The sequence below is a fragment of the Castor canadensis genome, chromosome X, assembly GCF_047511655.1.
Source record: "Castor canadensis chromosome X, mCasCan1.hap1v2, whole genome shotgun sequence".
In the NCBI taxonomy this organism is placed as follows: domain Eukaryota; kingdom Metazoa; phylum Chordata; class Mammalia; order Rodentia; family Castoridae; genus Castor; species Castor canadensis.
This window is the reverse complement of record NC_133405.1, coordinates 77,730,702-77,748,310: the sequence shown is the minus strand read 5'-3', so window position 1 is coordinate 77,748,310 and position 17,609 is coordinate 77,730,702. Positions and strand designations below refer to the sequence as shown.

At 38.5% G+C, this 17,609-nt stretch overlaps 1 protein-coding gene across 1 annotated transcript in view; it reads right to left on the bottom strand.

Moving 5' to 3' along the window:
- Slc16a2 (solute carrier family 16 member 2) overlaps positions 1-17,609 on the bottom strand; it is a 104,571-nt gene that overhangs the window by 12,894 nt on the left and 74,068 nt on the right. The window contains exon 2 of the mRNA XM_074064031.1: positions 1,218-1,362. Coding sequence (XP_073920132.1) covers positions 1,218-1,362 — 145 coding nt within the window. The remainder of the gene's footprint in view (positions 1-1,217; positions 1,363-17,609) is intronic.

The window sequence follows — 17,609 nt, the reverse complement described above, 5'->3', positions numbered from 1 at the left end:
AGCAGGTTCCAGGCAGGACATGTTTTTCCCCTCCTCTGTCCCAGTTGGCTGGGATGGAGCCAAGAAATTGTTGCAAGCCAAATCTAAGCTCTGCTGGAGGGTAGGCTGGGCAGCCAGAAATGCCCAAGTCATAAAGAAAGCTGGCTCACCCTCACAGGGCCCAGTCGAGGCAGAACATGTATTATCATTCTCCACTGTGAGTGGACCCTTAGGTCTAGAGAGCCATGACCCTTCTCTGGGGAGCAACTCTTTGACAAGTTAACTCTGCCTCCCTTCCAGACATGTCACTGTGGCCATTTCTGTGTCTCCAGGCCAGCATTCTCCTACATCAGTCCAGGCAGATTGGAAGTAGGAGCTTCTATAACTTGCAAAGAGTTCTTTAGGAATCCCACATTACTCTGGCTGTGATGTAGGGTCTTTATCCTCCCTCCTCTACACACAGGCTTCTGTGGGGCTGGCAGGAAAGAAAGCAGAAGAGGAGGGCAGTAGCCTTCTCCTCGCCTAACACTACCAAGTTCTGCCAGTGGGACAAATGGGAGTAGGGTTTGAGTTTAGCCTAGGCCTAGCTGGGCTGCTGGGTTCTACGTCTGTACCTAAGTGAAGGATGCTGCTAAGCATCCTTCTCATATCCAAGACATGAGTCTTTATTTGTCCCAAATCATCTATCCATCCACAGCCAAAGGTACCCAGAAAAGGGACAGGTATGCCAAAACAGCCTTGGACTCAGTTGACCTGTTTTTTTTTGGCATGAGATTCCTCTGGGAATCCTGGAATGCCAGGTGTTCACATGGGCTCACTCAAGTAGCTCATTCCTGGAATGGAAGACAAGGTCATGAGATGTGTGGCACATTGAAGGAAAACAGAATAGCAGAGCTGGAGGGACCTGAAAAAACCATCTGGTCAAATCCTCTGATGTTAACAGATACAAAACATTGAGGTTCAGAGTGCAGAATGGTACTTCTCAGTTTTCCCTAACCATTTGATGTCTAAAACATGGCTTGAGCCCAGATCTCTTGGGTATTCTTTGGGGATATTCCCTACAAATGTGTCCTGCAGATCCTACATAGATGAGCTCCACAGGGTCATGAATTCTGGGAGCAGGGTTTTTGAGGGCCCTACATGTCCATGACCACAGGAGATTCTGCAATGAGAAAAGTATCCCTAGATGAGCCCAGCGTGAAGCCAATCCTTGGCCTTGGGGGAACCCCTCGCCTTACCTGGTGAAGGAGCTGGTGTGGAGGCCAATGAAAGCAACAGCAGCCCCCGCGGTTGCTGTGATTCGGCAGCCCAAACGGTCAGTGAATATACTCACAATAGGAGAACAGAAGAAGATCATGCCCATCGCCAGGGCTCCTACCCACGCTGCAGAGAAAAGAAGCACAAAGGCACTGTAGCTTAGTGTGACGCTTCTCTAGCCTTTCAGAGGGACATTGTCAGCCTCTTAGTCCCTAATGGTCAGAGGTGTGCAAACAGAGGCTAGATATAAAACAGGAGCTTCAAACATGGGGGTCAGATTTAGATGACTCAACATTTCAGGTCCTTCCAGGAACAGTAAGCCAGATCTGTAGCCTTAGGAACAGAGCTGCTTGCATTCAGGGGAGAGGAGCATGGGGGTAAGATTTCAGGAGCTATGGTCAGGCTTGTTTCAGCTATCAAAACAATCCTGTGACGATGATAACACTAAGGAGCAGGGAAGGTCACAGACAAAAGCCTCCTGAAAATGCACTAGGATATAGAGCAGATTTGGGGGCCACCTAAAGATTTCTAAGGACACTATACAGAGGGCCATGTAACCCTCATGAGGAAATCCTTCATCAAAGCCCATGTTTGGTAAATCTCTGCCTCCAAAGTCAAGAGTTTATCCTGTTTTTACCTGTAGCAACCCTCCCTGGGGAGGAAGAAATTTGCCCCTTTATTTAGATTCTTCCAGCCCAATTCCCCTTTCTCAGTCCCTAGAAGTAAAGTCCAAGTTTTTTTTTTTTTTGTGGTTGTTACTTTGCTTTTGTTTTTTTGTTTTTGTTTGAAGGTTGTATTGAATTTCAGCTTGAGCCTCTCTTTTCTAGGCTAAATAATCTTACTTCCTTTAACTTTTCTTCTTAGCTTTCATTTCTAACTCTGTAATTATTTTCAGAGTTCTCCTTTGAACACCTTCCAGCTCTTCATCATCATCATCAAAAAGCATTCATTGTCATCTGAGCAGGGCACTGAGCCAACTTCTGCCTGTCTCCAATTGTAGAGCCCCAAGTGGGCCAGAGAACTGCAGTCTGACTGAGGTGAGTGCTTACTCCACTGCCTATGTCTTCTATTTGAGCAAGTAGGTTGCTCAGATCCCCATTAAAAATCTTCACTTTGCTGGTAGCCCTGAGCCCTAGCTGCCTGTAGACAAAAATACTGGCCAGGGATGGCAGGTGACCTGGACTTTCATTACAAGTTCACCTCCTATCAGCTGTGGGACCTTTCCTAATCAAATAGCACTTTCCTAATCAATATTCTCATCTGTGAAGTGGAAATTCAAATTCCTGCTGTACCTTTCCCCCTTAAAGTTTTTTTTTTTTAGTGCTGTGAATTGAACCCAGGACCTCACACATACTAGGCAGGCACTTTACCACTTATCTGGATTGTCACCTGGGCCTTCTAGGTTTCTTATTTTTTGGCAGTATGGGATTTGAACTCAAGGCTTCCCGTTTGTTAGGCAGGAACTCTACCACTTAAGCCACACCTCCTGCCCTTTCGTGCTTTAGTTATTTTTCAGATAGGGTTTCATGCTTTTTGTGCAAGGCTGGCCTCGGACCATGATCTTCCTACTATGCCTCTCATGGAGTTGTGATTACAACATGTGTCACCACACCCAGCTTGTTTGTTGGGATGGGGGGGTCTCACTAACTTTTTGCCTGGACTGTCCTTGAACCTTAATCCTCCTGATCTCCACCTCCAGAGTAGATGGGATTATAGATGTGCACCACCACACCCAGGCCAGTTTTTTTTAAAATAATGATCAGATATAATTATATGCATAAGAGACCTTTAGAAATATTAATAGTCACATTATATAGAAAATCAGTGCAAATGGATCATACATGTAAATGCAAAACTTAAAACTATAAAACTTCTAGAAGAAAGTATAGGAGAAAAAAATCTTTCTGACTTTTGTTTAGACAAAGACATCATAGTCATTCATGTAAAGTATGATCCATAAGAGAAAATTTTGCTGCACTACACTTATCAAAATTTAAAAATTCTCTTTGAAAAAAGTTACAAAAATGAAAAGGCAGAAAAAATAGTTGCAACATATATATCTGATAAAAGACTGGTATACAACATACAAGAGTGAATTGATTCTCACAACTCAGTAAGAAAAACACAAACAATCCAAATTAAAATATGGGTACATGCCTGCATACACATGACATGAATAGTAATTTAGGACATGAAAAGATGCTCTACATCACTAATCATTTGAGAAATCATATTAAAGCTACAACAACTGGCCATGGTGGCACCTGCCTCTGATCCTAGCAGTCTGGAGGCTGAGGCAGGAGGATTGTGAGTTCAAGGCGAGTCTAGGTTACATAGGAAGACCCTGTCTCAAAAACAAAACCAGCCAACCAACTAACCAAACAACCAAACAAAACACCACAATGAGGTACCCCTCTACATATGCACTAAAAAAATTTTTTTTTAAATGACAATACCTTAGTAGAGGGGAAGGATATGGAGGAATTGGAAATGCCCTACACTATTGGTGAGAATACAATGTTGGAAAAGAGTTTGGTAGTTTCTTGTAAATTTGTTTATACTCTTACCATGTTCCACTGAAATCCCACTCCTAGGTACTTAAGATAAACAAAAACTTATGTTCACACAAAAGCCTGTGCCTAGATGGTTATACCAGGTTTTTTCATAATTGCCAAAACCTGGCAACAACCCAATACATTTCAACTGATGAATGAACAAATGGGTAAATGGGTATACATATATACAGTGAAATACAATTCATCAATAAACAGGAGTGAACAACTGATACAGGCAACAGCTGGGGTAATGCTCAAAGGCATTAGAGTAAGTGAAAGATAAACAAACGACTATTCTTACAGGAAATTCTGGAAGAGGCAAAACTGTGAGAACAGAAAAACAAATCCATGGATGTTCAGGGAATGGGGTGAGAAGACTGATTACACAGGGGATGAGGGAACTTTTGGGGATGATGGAAATATTATATATATTGACTGTGATGGCACTATTCTTTTGGAGGTATGGCTCAGAGGTAGAGCACATGCTTAGCATGTGTGAAGACCTGTGTTTGATCCCCAATGCCCCCAAAATCATAGAAATAAGCAAATAAAAGTGTGACTATTACCATATGTAAATTATTTCTCTAAATCTGATTTTTTTTTGTGGTACTGGGGTTTGAACTCAGGGCCTCACACTTCCTAAGCAGGTGCTCTTACCACTTGAGCCATTCTGCTAGACCCTGATGTTATTTTTAAGAGAGGGCAGGGCTGGAGATAGAGCTCAGTGGCCGAGTGTGTGTTAGCATGTGTAAGGCCCTGGGTTCAATCTCCAGCACCAGAAAAGGGGAAGGGGCAGGAAAGCAGGAAGTATCGTTTATGGTATATACAAAAATACTTCAGTCATATTGTCAAAAAGGAAAAATACTTAAATTCAGTAAACCATCTTACTGACATTATACAACAAGAGCTCACTTTCACTTGGCCCTTTGAGTATCTAAAGTACAATGAAATCTGATGATTAGCCTTATAATGTATCTTTTTTGGTATTACATTTTTTTTTCACATTTATTTTAGCATATATTAATTACACAATGTGGGGATTTTCATTGTAATAGAATATACTTTGATAATAGTCATCCCCTCTATTACTCTTTCTTATCCCCTTATCAAACCCTCCTTTTTAATCTTTCTTGCAATATTTTATTTTTTTTATGTTTCAAAACGTTCCATTTTCATTTTATTAGTGCAAACCAGTGGAGTTTCATTATGATATTTCCATACATGCATATAGTGTACTTTAATCAAATTTACTATGACTTTTTCTTATACCTCCTCACTACTCCCAGATTTAAAAGTAAATTTTAGTGGGTTTCATCATGCTATTTTCATACATATAATATACTTCCATCATATTCATTCACCATCACCCTCTTCTTTCACCCTCCCCCTCCTGCTAGTTCACACCTCCAGACAGTCTCCCTTTTACAAGCATGTCATATTATTGTTATTTTTTTTAGGTCTAGTTCTGAGAGAAAATAGGTGATATTTGTCTTTCTGAGCTTGGCTTAGCTCCATTAATATGATGATTTCCATTCCACTCATTTTCCTGCAAATGACATAATTTCATTCTTTTTTAAGGATGAAAATATTTCATTGTGTACATAATACCATATTTCTTTCAATCACTCATCAGTTATTGAGTACCTAGGCTGACTTCATAGTTTGGTTATTGTGAACAGTGCTGCAATAAACATGAGTGTGAAGGTATCTCTATTGTATGCTGACTTAATTTCTTCAGATACATGCCTAAGGGTGGTATCGCAGGATCACATAGTAGTTCTATTTTCAGTTTTTTTAGGAAATGCCAGATTGATTTTCATAGTGGCTGTACTAATTTACATTCCCACCAACCATGTACAGGGTTTCTTTTCTCCCAAATCTTAGTCAATACTTATTGTTGTTTGTTTTCTTTTTTCTTCTGATAGTACTGGAGTTTGAACACAGGGCCTAATGCTTGCAAGGCAGGTGCTCTACCACTTGAGCCACTCCACCATCCGTGATTTGTGTTGGGTATTTTCGAGATAGGGTCTCGTGAACTATTTGCCTGCAGTTGGCTTTGAACCACTGTCCTCCTGATGTCTGCCTCTCAAGTAGTTAGGATTACAGGCCTGAGCTACCAGCGCTCTGGTGTTTGTTTTCTTGATGATTGCCATTCTGACAGGGGTAAGATGGAATCTTAGTGTCACTTTGATTTGCATTTCTTTTATGGCTAAGGATATTGAGCATGTATTCATGTATTTATTTGCCATTTGTACATCTTCTTTTGAGAACTATCTGTTCAATTCACTTGTCATTTATTAATTGTATTATTTGTTCATTCGGTGTTTAATTTTTGAGCTCTTTATATATTTTTGCTATTAATCCTTTGTCCAATAAATAGCTTGCAAAGATTTTTTTTCCCCATTCTGTAGATTGCTTCTTTAGTCTGGTAATTGTTTCCTTTGATGTGCCGAGGTTTTTAAATTTGATGCAATCCCATTTGTCAATTCTTGCTCTTATTTCCTGAGCAACTGAAGTCCTATTCAGAAAGGCACCATCTATGCTTATACCTTCAAGTGTTTTCTCCATGTTTTCCTGTGTAGTTTCAAAGTTTTAAGTCTTACATTGAGATCTTTGATCTATTTTGAATTGATTTTTGTACAGGACAAAAGATAGGGGTCTAATTTCAGTCAGCTACATGTGGATATCATTTTCCCAGCATCATTTGTTGAAGAGGTTGTCTATTCTTTACCATATGTTTTTGGCACCATTGTAAAAAATCAGATGGCTGTAGATGTGTGGGCTTATTTCTGGGTCTTCTATGTGTCTGTTTTTGTGCCAGTGCCCATGCTATTTTTGTTACTGTGGATTGGTGTTATAATTTAAGTCAGATATTGGGATACCTCCAGTGTTGCTCTTTTTTATTCAGGATTTCTTTCACTATTCAGGGTCTTTTATATTGCCATATGAATTTTAGGATTGATTTTTCTATTTCTGTGAGAAATGATGCTATTTTTGTGGGGATTGCACTGAATCTGTAGATTGCTTTTGTTAATATAATCATTTTCACCATATTAATTCTGCCAATCCATGAACATTGGAGGTTCTTCCATCTTCTAGGGTCTTCTTCAATTTCTTTCTTCATTATTTTAGTTTTCATTATAGAGGTCTTTCCTATACTTGGTTAAGTTTATTCCTAGGTATTCAATTTTTTTAAGGCTATTGTGAATGGGATTGTTTTCCTGATTTCTTTCTCAGCCCATTCATTATTGTTATATGCAAAAGCTACTGATTTTTTTAATTGTTGTGCTGGATGTGGGTATATTGTGGCATTTACAAAAGTTCTTATAATGTATCAAATATATCATATTTTGATTCACCCCCTCCCCTGCTCTCTTTTATCATAAAGCTACTGATTTTTGTATATTGATTTTGTATCCTGCTAGTTTGTCAAAAAGTGTTTATCAGATCTAAGAGTTTTCTGGTGGAGTTTTTTTTCATTTTTATTAGCATATATTCATTGTACAGGGGGATTCATTGTGATAATTCCAAATAGCCTTATATTGTACATTGGTTAGATTGCCCCACCATCTTCTCCCCAACCCTCTTCTCACTCCACTTAAAGAAATTGCAAGAGGTTTCATTGTCCTATTTTATATATATATATATGAAGCTCATCAACCTTATTCCCTCAAGTTCATCCTCTCCATTCAACCTCCCCTTCCTGTAAGTACCACCCCCACACTGTACCTATTTTATAGTCCTGTCTTTCATTAATTCCAAAGTCAGTGTTCAAAGGCATTTTTAGGGCCTTTGAAATATAGGATAACATCATCAGCCAATAGGTATTATCTGACTTCATCCTTTCCTATTTGTATTCCTTTCATTTCTTACTCTTGCCTTATTGCTCTGGCTAAGAATTTAATCATTATATTGAATAACAATGGAGAGAATGGACACCACTGTCTTGTTACTGACATTAGAGGAAATAATTTCAGTTTTTCACCATTTAGTATGATGTTGGCTATCATTTTGTTGTATATAGCCTTTACTATGTTGATGTACATTCCTTCTACAAATAGTTGCTTTGGTGACATTATTCTGAAGGGATGTTGAATTATTTTCAAAAGCTTTTTTTGCATCAGTTGAGATGATCATGTGATTTTTGTGCTTTATTCTGTTTATATGCTCTATTATGCTTACTGATTTGCATATGGTGAACCATCCTTGCATCCCTGGGATGAGATCAACTTGATCTTGGTGTACGATCTTTTTGATGTGCTGTTAAATTCAGTTTGTAAGTATTTTATTAAGAATCTTTGCATCTATGTTCTTCAAAGAAACTGGTCTATAATTTTGCCTATTCAGTTGTATCCTTTGTATCAGAGTAATTGTGACTGAATAGAATTAATTTGGTAGCTTTCCTTTCCTTTCTGTTTTATGTAATAGTTTGAGAAGTATTGTTGTTGATTCTTTCTTAAAAATCTGGTAGAATTTGGCAGTGAATCCATCTGGTCCTGGGCTTTTCTTTGTTGTGACACTCTATTACTACTTCAATCTTATTGTTTATTATAGTCTGTTTACATCCTCTTTGTTCAATTTAAGTGGGTCATTTGCATCTAGAAATTTATCAATTTTTCTAGGTTTTCAATTTTATTACAAAATAATTTTTTGAAGTATTCCCTAATGATCCTCTGAATTTCATTGGTATTTGTTGTGACATCCCATTTTTTACCTCTAATTTTATTAATTTGGGTCTTCTTCCTCTTTCTTTTGCTTAGTTTGTATAAGGGTTTATCAATCTTATTTATCTCTTCAAAGAACCGACTCTTTGAGTCTTGACTTCTTTGTAATTTTTTAAGTGTCCATTTCATTAATTTATGCCTTGATCACATTATTTCTTTCAAACTACTAATTTGGGGTTTGGTTTTTTCTTTTCTTTTTTTTTTTTAAAGAACTTGAGGTGCATTACTAGGTTATTTAATTGAGATTTCTCTGGTTTTTTTGTTTGGTAGGAATGGGGTTTGAACTTAGGGCTTCGCACTTGCAAAGCGGGCACTCTACCGCTTGAGCCACACCTCCAGTCCACTTTTTGCCCTGGTTATTTTGGAGAAGGGGGTCCTGTGAACTATTTACCCGGCTGGCCTCAAACTGTGATCTTCCTGATCTCAACTTCCTAAGTAGCTAAGATTATAGGCCTGAGCCACCAGTGCCCAGCTTCTCTGATTTTTAAGAATAGGCTCTCATAGTTATAAACTTTCCTCTTAGCATTGTCTTTGCTGTGCCTCAAAGGTTGTGATATTTGTGTTTTAATATCATTTGATTCTAGGAACCTTAAACTACCCTCCTTATTTCTGTGATATCCCATTGATCATTCAACAGTGTGTTATTCAACACATAGAGATGTGTTTGGGTTTTTTCTGAAATTTTATCTGTTGTTGATTTCTAATTTTATTCCATTATGGTCTCATAATTAAAAGGTATTTCAATTTTCTTATATTTGTTAAGATTTTCATTATGTCCTAAGATATGATCTATTTTGGAGAAAATTCCATGGGCTGCTGAGAAGAATATGTATTGTGTACCTGTTGGGTGGAATATTCTGTAATGTTTGTTAAGTCTACTTGATCTATAGTGTCATTTAACTCTGAAGTGTCTGTTGATTTTTGATCTGGATGATTTATCTGATGGTAAGAGTGGCGTGATGAAATCACTCCCTATTATTGTGTTGGGGTCTTTCTGTGCTTTTATGTCCAGTAGTTTGTTTTATGAATTTGGGTGCACCTATGTTTGGTGTGTATTATGCTTACAATTGTTATATCCTCTTCATGGATTGCTCCCTTTATCCATATAAAGTGATCTTTGTGACTAATTTTGGCTTGAAGTATCCTCCCTGCTGCTTAAACTTCTGTGTGCATCCATATCAGACCTTCTCTTTCACCATGACCTCTTAATGGATATGTCCAACCCAGACACTATGTCTGTGTGTCCCAAGAGTATCTGAGCCATGATTGTCCCCAGAGTAGCTCAGCCTCAAACAATAAGCCCCCTCTAAAGATGGTACCTCTCTATAGCTCTAGAAGATATGGGGAGTGAAAAAATTTCTCTGATGCTAGCCTGTCACACAGAATACACCGCCACACCAAATCTCCACACTGGGTTTGAGGCTTGAGGGAAGTGTGGGCTTGTCCCATAGCTAGATCTACTTATCAGTAAGCAAGGCTGCTTACTTTACCTTATAATGGAAGCTTCAGCTTCTCTTCCCCTACATAGGGCTAGGGGTACAACTTCAGACTGTTTCTTAACTTACTCTGTCACATTTCTGTTTCTCTATGCATTTCATCTGTCTTGTGCCTTCTTTCCTGGTTCTCATTGTTCTTCCTCTCTTCAGAATATAGTCTCTCCTTTGTTACCTTGATTCTTCTTATTCATGGAGTCAAATAGAGAAGGCATTCACTCCTTCATCTTGCTCATAGGCTTGTAATGTATCTTTTGTGAACTTCATGAAAGTTTAAATTTTACTTGATGTAGCCTTTAAAAAATTAATCTGGGTCTGGCAATGTGACTCAAGTGGTAAAGCACTTGCCTAGCAAGCACAAGGCCCTGAGTTCAAACCCCAGTACTGACAAAAAATTAATCTGTTTAATTTTTTTTAATTTTGAAAATTTGAAATAATTACTGATTCACAGGAAATAGTCAAGAGTTTAAAGGGGATCCGTGAACCATTCATTCAGGAAATGGCCAGTGGCACAAAGCATGCTTAAAGTTCTATGTCATTTTTATCATGAGTAGATTCCTATAACCACTATCACAATCAAGACACACAACTATTCCAACACCACAAAGAGCTCCTTTGTGCCATCCGTTTGGAGGCACACCCAGCCTATTCGCCCCATCTCCAGATCTTTAGCAACAATCACTAATTTGTTCTCCATCCCTATAATGTTCTTATTTCAAGAAAGCTATACAAACCCCATCATATAGTATGTGATCTTTTGAAAATTCTTTTTACCTGGTATAATCCCCTGGAAATACATATTTGAAGTAAGTTCCTTATAGACAACATATTGTTGGAGGATGGCTTTTTTCTGTCCACTCTGTCAATTAATTTCTGTCTTTTAATTAATGTAGAATTTACATTAATTAAATGTAATGCATAATTACATTGGATATATGCTAGGGGTTGATATAATTATTTATATGCTAGGGTTATTGTTTGTTTCATGTTTATTCTTTTTTCACTTTTTCTGTGGGTTATTTTAACAGTTTTTAGAATTCCATTTTTTTTTTGTGGTACTGGTGTTTGAACTCAGGGCCTCATGCTTGCTAGGCAGGCACTCTACCACTTGAGCCACTCCACCAGCCCTAGAATTTCAATTTAACTGATTCATACTGCTTTTGAGTATATATCTTTGTATGTCTTTTTAAAAGAGGCTACTAAAAAAAACTTGAAAAAAATCACATTATATGTATATAATATCCCAGCTGTTGACATTTTACTAATATAAATAGAGTGTAGAAACCTAACCTCTCTATGTCCTTTCACTCTTACCTATTTATAGTATAATCATCTCAAATATTTCCTCAATGTACATTGATATCCATAGCAGGTATTGTTATAATTTTTCTTCAGTTGTTAAACATAATTTAGAAAACACAAAAAGAGAAGGAAAGTCCATTATATTTGCCTTTTTTCTCATTATTTCTTCCTTCCTGATATTCCAAGATTTCCTTCTCTTATTGTTTCCTTTCTAATTAGAAGACTTCCTTTAGATATTATCTTAGGGTATGTTTGTTGGTGACAAATTCTCTTAGCTTTCATTCATGTGAGAATGTTTTTTTAACTTTTTTATTAGTATATATTAATTATACAAAATAGTGGGTTTCATTATAACATTTTCATATGTGTATTTAATGTATTTTTTATCATATTTACTTCCCCTTACCCTCTCTTGTCCCCTGTTCCCTCATGCTGGTCTACTTCCTCTTCCCAAATAGTCCCCCTTCTACTTTCATGTCTCTCTCTTTTTTAAAATCTAGGTTCTGCATATGAGAGAAAACATGTAATATTTGCCTTTCTGAATCTTGCTTATTTTGCTTAACATGATGATCTCTAGTTCCATACATTTTCCTGCAAATGACATAATTTTGATCTTTGTGACCAAATACAATTTCATTGTGTATATATACCACATTTTCTTTATCCATTCATCTGTTGATGGGCACCTAGGCTGGTTCCATAACTTGGCTACTGTGAATAGTGCCACAGTAAATGGGTATACAGGTATCCACATGAGAACAGTTTGATATAGCTTCTCTCATTACTGAAAGATATTTTCACTGGATGTGCCATTCTAAGTTGACATATATTTTCTTTCAGCACTTAAAAATATTGTCCCATTTCTTCCTTTTGTTCTCCATGGTTTCTGATGAAGAACCCACTGTCATTTGAATTGTTTTTCTTTGGAATTAAGGTATTATTTCTCTCCTACTGTTTGTTAGATTATTTTGTGTGTATGTGTTTGTTTCTCTCTGTGTGTGGCTTAGTTTTCAGAAGCTTGACTATAATATGTCTTGGTATAGATTTCTTGAAGTTCATCTTCTTTGTGGTTTACTCAGCTTCTTTTTTAAAAAAACCTTTTTTAGCAGGACTGGGGTTTGAACTCAGGGTATTGTGCTTGCAAAGCAGGCATTCTACCACTTAAGCCACAACTCCAGTCCATTTTGCCCTGGTTATTTGGGAGATGAGGTCTTGTGAACTATTTGCTCAGGCTGGCCTCAAACTGCAACCCTCCTGAGCTCAGCCTCCCAAGTAGCTAGGATCATAGCCACTGGCTCCTATAGATTTATGTCTTTTGCCTTATTTGGGGTGTTTTTGGCAATTAAGTCTTTGAGTATGTTTTCAGCTCCACCTCTCCTGAGAATCATCTGATAACAGGACTTAGATCTTTTGTTATAGCCATACAGGCCCCTGAGGCTCTGCAATTTTTCCAACCTATTTTCTCTCTGTTATTAAGATTGGATAATTTTTATTGTTTTGTTTTCAAGCTCATAGATTCTTTGCTCTGTCTTCTCTGTTCTGCCATAGAGTCCTTCCAATAAGGTTTATTTGATTTGAGTTGATATATATTTCAGTTCTAAAAATTTCCATTTTAAAATTTTATTTATTTATATTATTATTGTTGCACTGGGAGTATATTGTGACATTTATAAAAGTTCTTACAATATCTCATAGTTGAATTCACCCCCTCCATTTGTTTTGTCTTTGGATCCTTATTTATTTGCTTAGGTTTTTAATTTTTTAACTTCTGTGTCATCTTAGTTTTGGTATCAGTTGGCATTCTTTTTTTCATTGAAGGCAAGATTTTCCCTGGTTCTTGGTGTGACAAGTGATTTTCTGTTGTATCCTGGACATTTTTGGATATTATAAGACTCTGCATCTTATTAAATCTTGTTTTCAGCAGGGCTCCTGGGCAACTTGCCAACAAAGCACCATCTCATTACTGTCAAATGGGGGTGGAAATCCATGGACCTTGCTCAGCTTTCATTGATATGCTGGGGTGCCTTGCTATTGCTGATGGGGGCATATTTCAGATCTCCATTAGGCTTCTTCTGATACCTTACTGGTTGGGAGGGGAAGGGTCTCTTTTTGCTGTTTCCCATGTGGCCTCAACTAACAACTAGGTGATGTTGAAAGTCCCAATGTCCTACTTGGCCTTCACTGATACCAGCTTGGCACCTTGCTGGAAATGGGAGGGGTGGTCAGAAGTTACAGTCTGGCAAAGTGAAAGTCCAGGCTCCCTACATGGTCTCCACTAATACCATGGGGGAAGGGTAGGCCTTGTTACTGCTGAGAGGGAGGAAATTCCTGGTTCCCACTTGGTTTTCTCTAACACCACCTCAGCATGGGAGGGGTGTGTGCACGTTGGGGCACCTTGTTATACTGAATAAGTGTAGAAGTCTAGACTCCCTCCTAGGCCTTCGCTGGCAAAGATTAAATAGGGTGTATTTTCCCCATGGTGTTCAGCTGGGGCAGAGGAATTATTGTCTAAAGTAGAGGGTGTCTGTTTTGGTAGGCTTCCCCTTTCCTGGTCCTTTAGCTAGAGAAACCAGGCTTTTCTTAGGGCTTTTTTGTTTGGTCCCACTGGAATTTCTGGATTGTTGGCTTTTTTAGCTCTAGCTTTAAGATATATGAAGCAAAGAAGAAAGTCTAGGAAATCTACTGCCATGTTATTTCTCCAGTCCTGAGGTCCCTAGCTCATCTACCACTTTTCCATGGTATGTTATGTATAATGTTCAGCATTTTAGCTGTGTTCATGGGAGCAATTGGAAAAAGTGTCTTAATATAGTTATTAATGCTGTATTTTTAATGGAAGCATTCCATGTATGATATTCATTTATTGAACAGTTATTTAATACTGTCATAGGTTCAGACACATAGCTATCCCACAGACATTGAGGATGCCAAATGAGTGACAGAGGGATATGGTCCTTGATTTTAGGTATCTGACAGTAGAGTAGGGAACACACTTTTAAAATTAGCGTATATTAGTTGTACAAAGAAGTTTCACCATGGTATTTCACACGTGCATATATTGTACTTTGATCACACTTTTTAAAATAGGACAATAAAATTTATAAATCCCATGGTTCATGACCAGAATAAAATTTTCTCTTTAAAGATTTTCGGAGAAGACACTTCAAGTGAAAGAACATTTGCTATACTAAGTGAAAGAAATGTAGCCTAATATATTAATAATGGTAGTATAACATGATATAAGGCAATGGACTTAAAAGATTGCTAGTGAAATAGGTTATCAGAGGAAATTTACTAAAAATAATCTGAGAAAAGAACCAATAATCATAATAAAAACAATGGTGACAATTATAACCATATTGATGATATGAGTATTATTGGTTGCCCTTTACTTTATTGTACTGTGTCCTTTCCTTTCTTTTTTTTTTTGAAATTGAAGGAGTAGTAAAAGTTTTCTAGAACACTGGCAGTTGAAGCGAGGGAGTTTTTAATGTTCCCCATAATTACCCCTGCTTTCATACGAAGAAGACAAAGAGATTTCAAAGCAGCTGAGATTGTGGGGGAGTTGAGAAAGGTAAAAAGTAGATTTCAACAGAAAATGTATCATCTTTCTAAACAAACTTGGAAAAATCAGAGGTAGAACCCTATTAACTTTCCATCAGGCAGATAGTATTTTCAACTCACAGTTGTACTGCTAAGCAAGTGCCCACTTCCTGAAAAAAAACCACACAAATGTGCTGTCCAACAAAGTCCTGGACTTTGAAGATGAACTATATGTAAACCTACCATCCACTTCTTTCATCCAGTGTTCTCAGAGTTCTTTTCAACCTCATCCATTACCTTTAGGTGAGTGAAAGAGTTAACCCCAAAAGGCCTGTATGTGAAGTAAACACAATGTCCATATTCAGCAGGCAGCCCCTTCCTTTCCTCCTTTATGCATCTATCACCAGCAGGGCTTCTGTTGGGCCTGGGCAGCGCAAGGTCAAAACCCTGGACTTTTCAGTTCCTTCCTGGAACTGTTGGCCCTCAAGATTCCTCATCCTCAAAGTTTTTTCACTCAAGTGCCCAATTAGTGCCCTGGATCCTTACCCAGGCACTCAGGCAGATGTCTTTGAAGTACAGGGAGACTGCTCAGAAAAGAACTCAAATGTGGAACCAGACTCCTCATTCCTTGCTTGCCAAAAACCAAGCACTCCAAGCTCTCCCCCTGAGTTAAAAGAGGGAAAGAAGGTACTCCACGAGCCAAACTCTCCAAATAAATTACAGGTTTTCATAAATTTGTATTATTGTGGGAAACTAACAAAAACTTAAATAAATGATGGAGCAAAGAAAGCCAAAGGGGCAGAGGTGGGTAAGAGGTAGATGGGAGAAAGAGGAATGAGGGGTGGCATGGGTAGGGCAGAGAATGGCACCATGACTTGGAGTCTGTCTTGTTGGAAATATTCCCCTACTTCTGTTCTATCTTTGCACCTCTTCGGATTTCCCACAACCTGGTGAAGAGTCTAAATATAGCTGGGAAAGGGCTGGGGTGTGTGTGGCTCAAGTGGTAGAGCATTTGCCTAGTAAGCGTGAGGCCCTGAGTTCAAACCCCAGTACTGCACACCCCCCCACCGCGATAAATATAGCTGTGATAAGTGAGGTTGGTTGGAATGGTATAGGTAGGGTGGAGGAGAGTGGGGTAGGCGGCAGGCAGCTCAATACTGTGATGATTGTATACTGGCACATCTGGTTGGGTAGCCAGCACTCATTAGTCACACGACTGAAAGCATTAGTGGAACACATTTAAAAGGAGGCAGGTGAAGGCACTTCTGGACTTCTGGGATCAGCTGGGAGTGTGGGGCGGGGGGGGCGTGGAGAAATACAACACTGGTTTTTCTTGAAGACTGAGCTGTCAGAGCCCTTATCTCCAGTCTCCTGGTTAATCAGGAGAGTGACCTCCCCCTGGGCTTCACTTATTAACCATTTCCCTCCCCTTGTGTGTGGCCTAGAGTTAAAGGCCATGTAGCTGTTTATTCAGTGAATACATGAAATACTCTTGCTCAGGGAAAGTGATTCCAAATATTTTTTGGAATCTTCCTTCCTTCCTTCCTTCCTTCCTTCCTTCCTTCCTTCCTTCCTTCCTTCCTTCCTTCCTTCCTTCCTCCCTCCCTCCCTCCTTTTCTTCCTTCCTTCCTCCCTCACTCCTTTTCTTCCTTCCTTCATCCCTCCCTCCTTTTCTTCCTTCCTTCCTCCCTCCCTCCCTCCCTCCCTCCTTTTCTTCCTTCCTTCCTCCCTCCCTCCTTTTCTTTCTTCCTTTCCTTTCTTCCTTCCCTTTCTTCTTTGTAGTGCTCAGTATTGAACCTAGGGCCTTGGGCATGCTAGGCAAGCACTCTACCACTGAGCTATACCATTAGCTCTCTTTTCTATTTTCTGATAAACATTATGTTAAGAACCTCTTTCTTCCATCTCTCAGTTTCTCTCAGTCTATTTACCCACAATACATCCATTATGTCTAGGTAACTCTGCTCTAGATTTGTAGTAAGCCTTTATTTTTAAAAATCCCAAAGTATTTTCATGTTTATCTTATCATTTAGTCCTCCCAGTGTTTTTATTTTTATTTTTATTTTTTTACTAGAATGTATTTGGCTTTTTCTGGTGAGGAGCAACAATTCTGGAAAACATTCTTTTCCAATCATGCAACACCTAAACAAACCATTTTTATTCTTCCATACTTTGTCTCAACACATGCTAACTTGGATGGGTTGGCTACCTACTTTTGAGTTTCAAGATTTTTCAAGACAGTCACTGAAAATATGTTAACCTGTTCCTTTCTAATTTGGTCATTTGGCTTCTTTCCCCTTGCTGTTATTATTTATTTACTTCCATTTTTAGAGTCAAAAAATCAAGGTGTTCAGTTCCTAATTTTATAGATAGTCAAACTGAGGCCCAGAAAGACTCACACTTAGTAGGGTCCATGCCAAGTCTGATATAGCATGTCAATTCTTGACCCAGTCCTACAGGGCTCTGTAGGACTGGGTCCTACATGGCTCACTGATTTGGTGCCCCATGGTTTCAGACAGTGATCAGTTATTACTCTAGTAGCTTAGCAGAAAATAGGTAGTTATTTGATCAAAACCTACAACTTTGAGTTGAAACAGCTTCTTTGGTTTTCCTTTGAGGAGGCTAGCCTAGCACCTACAGCCTCAGATTGTCAGACATTCACTAGATAGAGGGTTTGGGAAAGAAGGAGGTAGAGATATATAAACAAGAAATAAGGTAACAGGAGAGACACACATCTAAAACAGAAAGGAGGATTGGAGATA